Source organism: Phalaenopsis equestris, unplaced genomic scaffold (assembly GCF_001263595.1).
Source record: "Phalaenopsis equestris unplaced genomic scaffold, ASM126359v1 Scaffold195919, whole genome shotgun sequence".
NCBI classification, from domain to species: Eukaryota; Viridiplantae; Streptophyta; class Magnoliopsida; order Asparagales; family Orchidaceae; genus Phalaenopsis; species Phalaenopsis equestris.
In genome coordinates this window covers 1-1389 of record NW_018215868.1, presented here as the reverse complement: position 1 = coordinate 1389, position 1389 = coordinate 1, and the positions used below count along the sequence as shown (strand labels likewise).

The following is a 1389-nucleotide window of genomic DNA, read 5'->3' as shown; positions in this document are numbered from 1 at the left end:
CTTCTTTTGGGTTGGGAATCAAAGACCATCGAAACTTCGTCACTTCCATGATCTTAACTTGTCCTCCTCTCAATATCCTGTAGCACTGCCACCTCAAAAGTGACATCATCTCAACGAACTTACATCCTGTAGCGCAATTAATGACATGAGATCCAAAAGTTACAAAGAAGCACCTCGTAACTTTCATTAGTCCTCATGTTGTTGGTATGCCATTTCCTTTCTCCTAGAACCCTCCAGTGACTTCTATGATTACATTGATTGATCAACTATTTCAAGGTGAGTAAATCACCTTTGATGTCACTATCTTCTCTTTCACATTTCAGTTTTTTGTCCTAACCTACTATGCCAATGTAGATGACATTACACATTAATACAAAAACTGTTATGCAATATTTGGTGTTTTATTAGAATGCCATGACAATCAACCATTTCCTTAGCTCAACTCCTAGACACATAATAAGATAATCACCCCAATAAACATTGTTCTCTTCATTTAAACAAGGTTAGATGCGATGGGAGTCATGCATCAATCTCATTCTTTAAAAGAACTAGTGTAAATAATTTAAAATGAAAATTAAAAAATGCATAATTGAACCAGCAAGCATTTAGCAATATTCCCCATATCATGTTAAACATTTAAGTATCATATACTAAGGCATAATTTTCATGGGAAACCATCTATAGAAGTGATTTCATGAGAATACCTCCATCTTTTGAAGCATATCTTTTAACTTTTCTCTTCTTCGCCTCCTGGCATTATCATCTCCATCTCCCATTTCATCAGCAGCAAGTTTGTCGCTCTCAGCAATAAGTTCACCATTACAGCTTTCGCAGTGAAAATACTCATCAGTCATGCTTACAAGTTGCAGTGCATCAAACGCTGAATATCTGCACATTCATTTCGGCACGTCCAAACACTGAGAAACTTGGTATGAGTTTCAAACTTAAAACACTGCCTGATATCGTGGATACCTTCTACCACAATTAGGGCATATGTACTGCTGGATGGTATTCCTACTGTCCAATTCATCCTTTAACTTTTTCTTCATCCGATGCAATCTATACCTTACGACATCATGTATCTGCATCCACACTCATACATACAAACTGATTTATAAATAGCTGTAGAAGGAAATTCAATATAGTTCAATCTAGGAAATAAAAGGAGAAAAAATCAATGAATAATAATTCCAAACAAAATTTATAAGACAGACATTAAAGTGATATAAGAACAAAGGAAAAAATGAAACAATTTACATAAAGGAAAATCAGAATTTCAAGTCGGGTTTGATCATAAAAGTGAAGCATTATATTCAAATTCAACTAGAGAATAAATTCAGACTTAAAATTTCACTGTTAGAGGCCGAATTCAACAATCTAAATTCTACC

At 34.5% G+C, this 1389-nt stretch overlaps 1 protein-coding gene across 1 annotated transcript; it reads right to left on the bottom strand.

The window, feature by feature from the left end:
- Positions 1-704: 704 nt before the first annotated feature.
- On the bottom strand, positions 705-1082 carry LOC110035085 (transcription initiation factor IIE subunit alpha-like; the record flags this gene model as incomplete). The annotated part of the gene is made up of 2 exons (XM_020739326.1): positions 705-888; positions 973-1082. Coding segments are annotated over 2 exons (294 nt in total), but the record flags the coding sequence as incomplete, so codon positions are not given.
- Between the last annotated feature and the right edge of the window lie 307 nt (positions 1083-1389).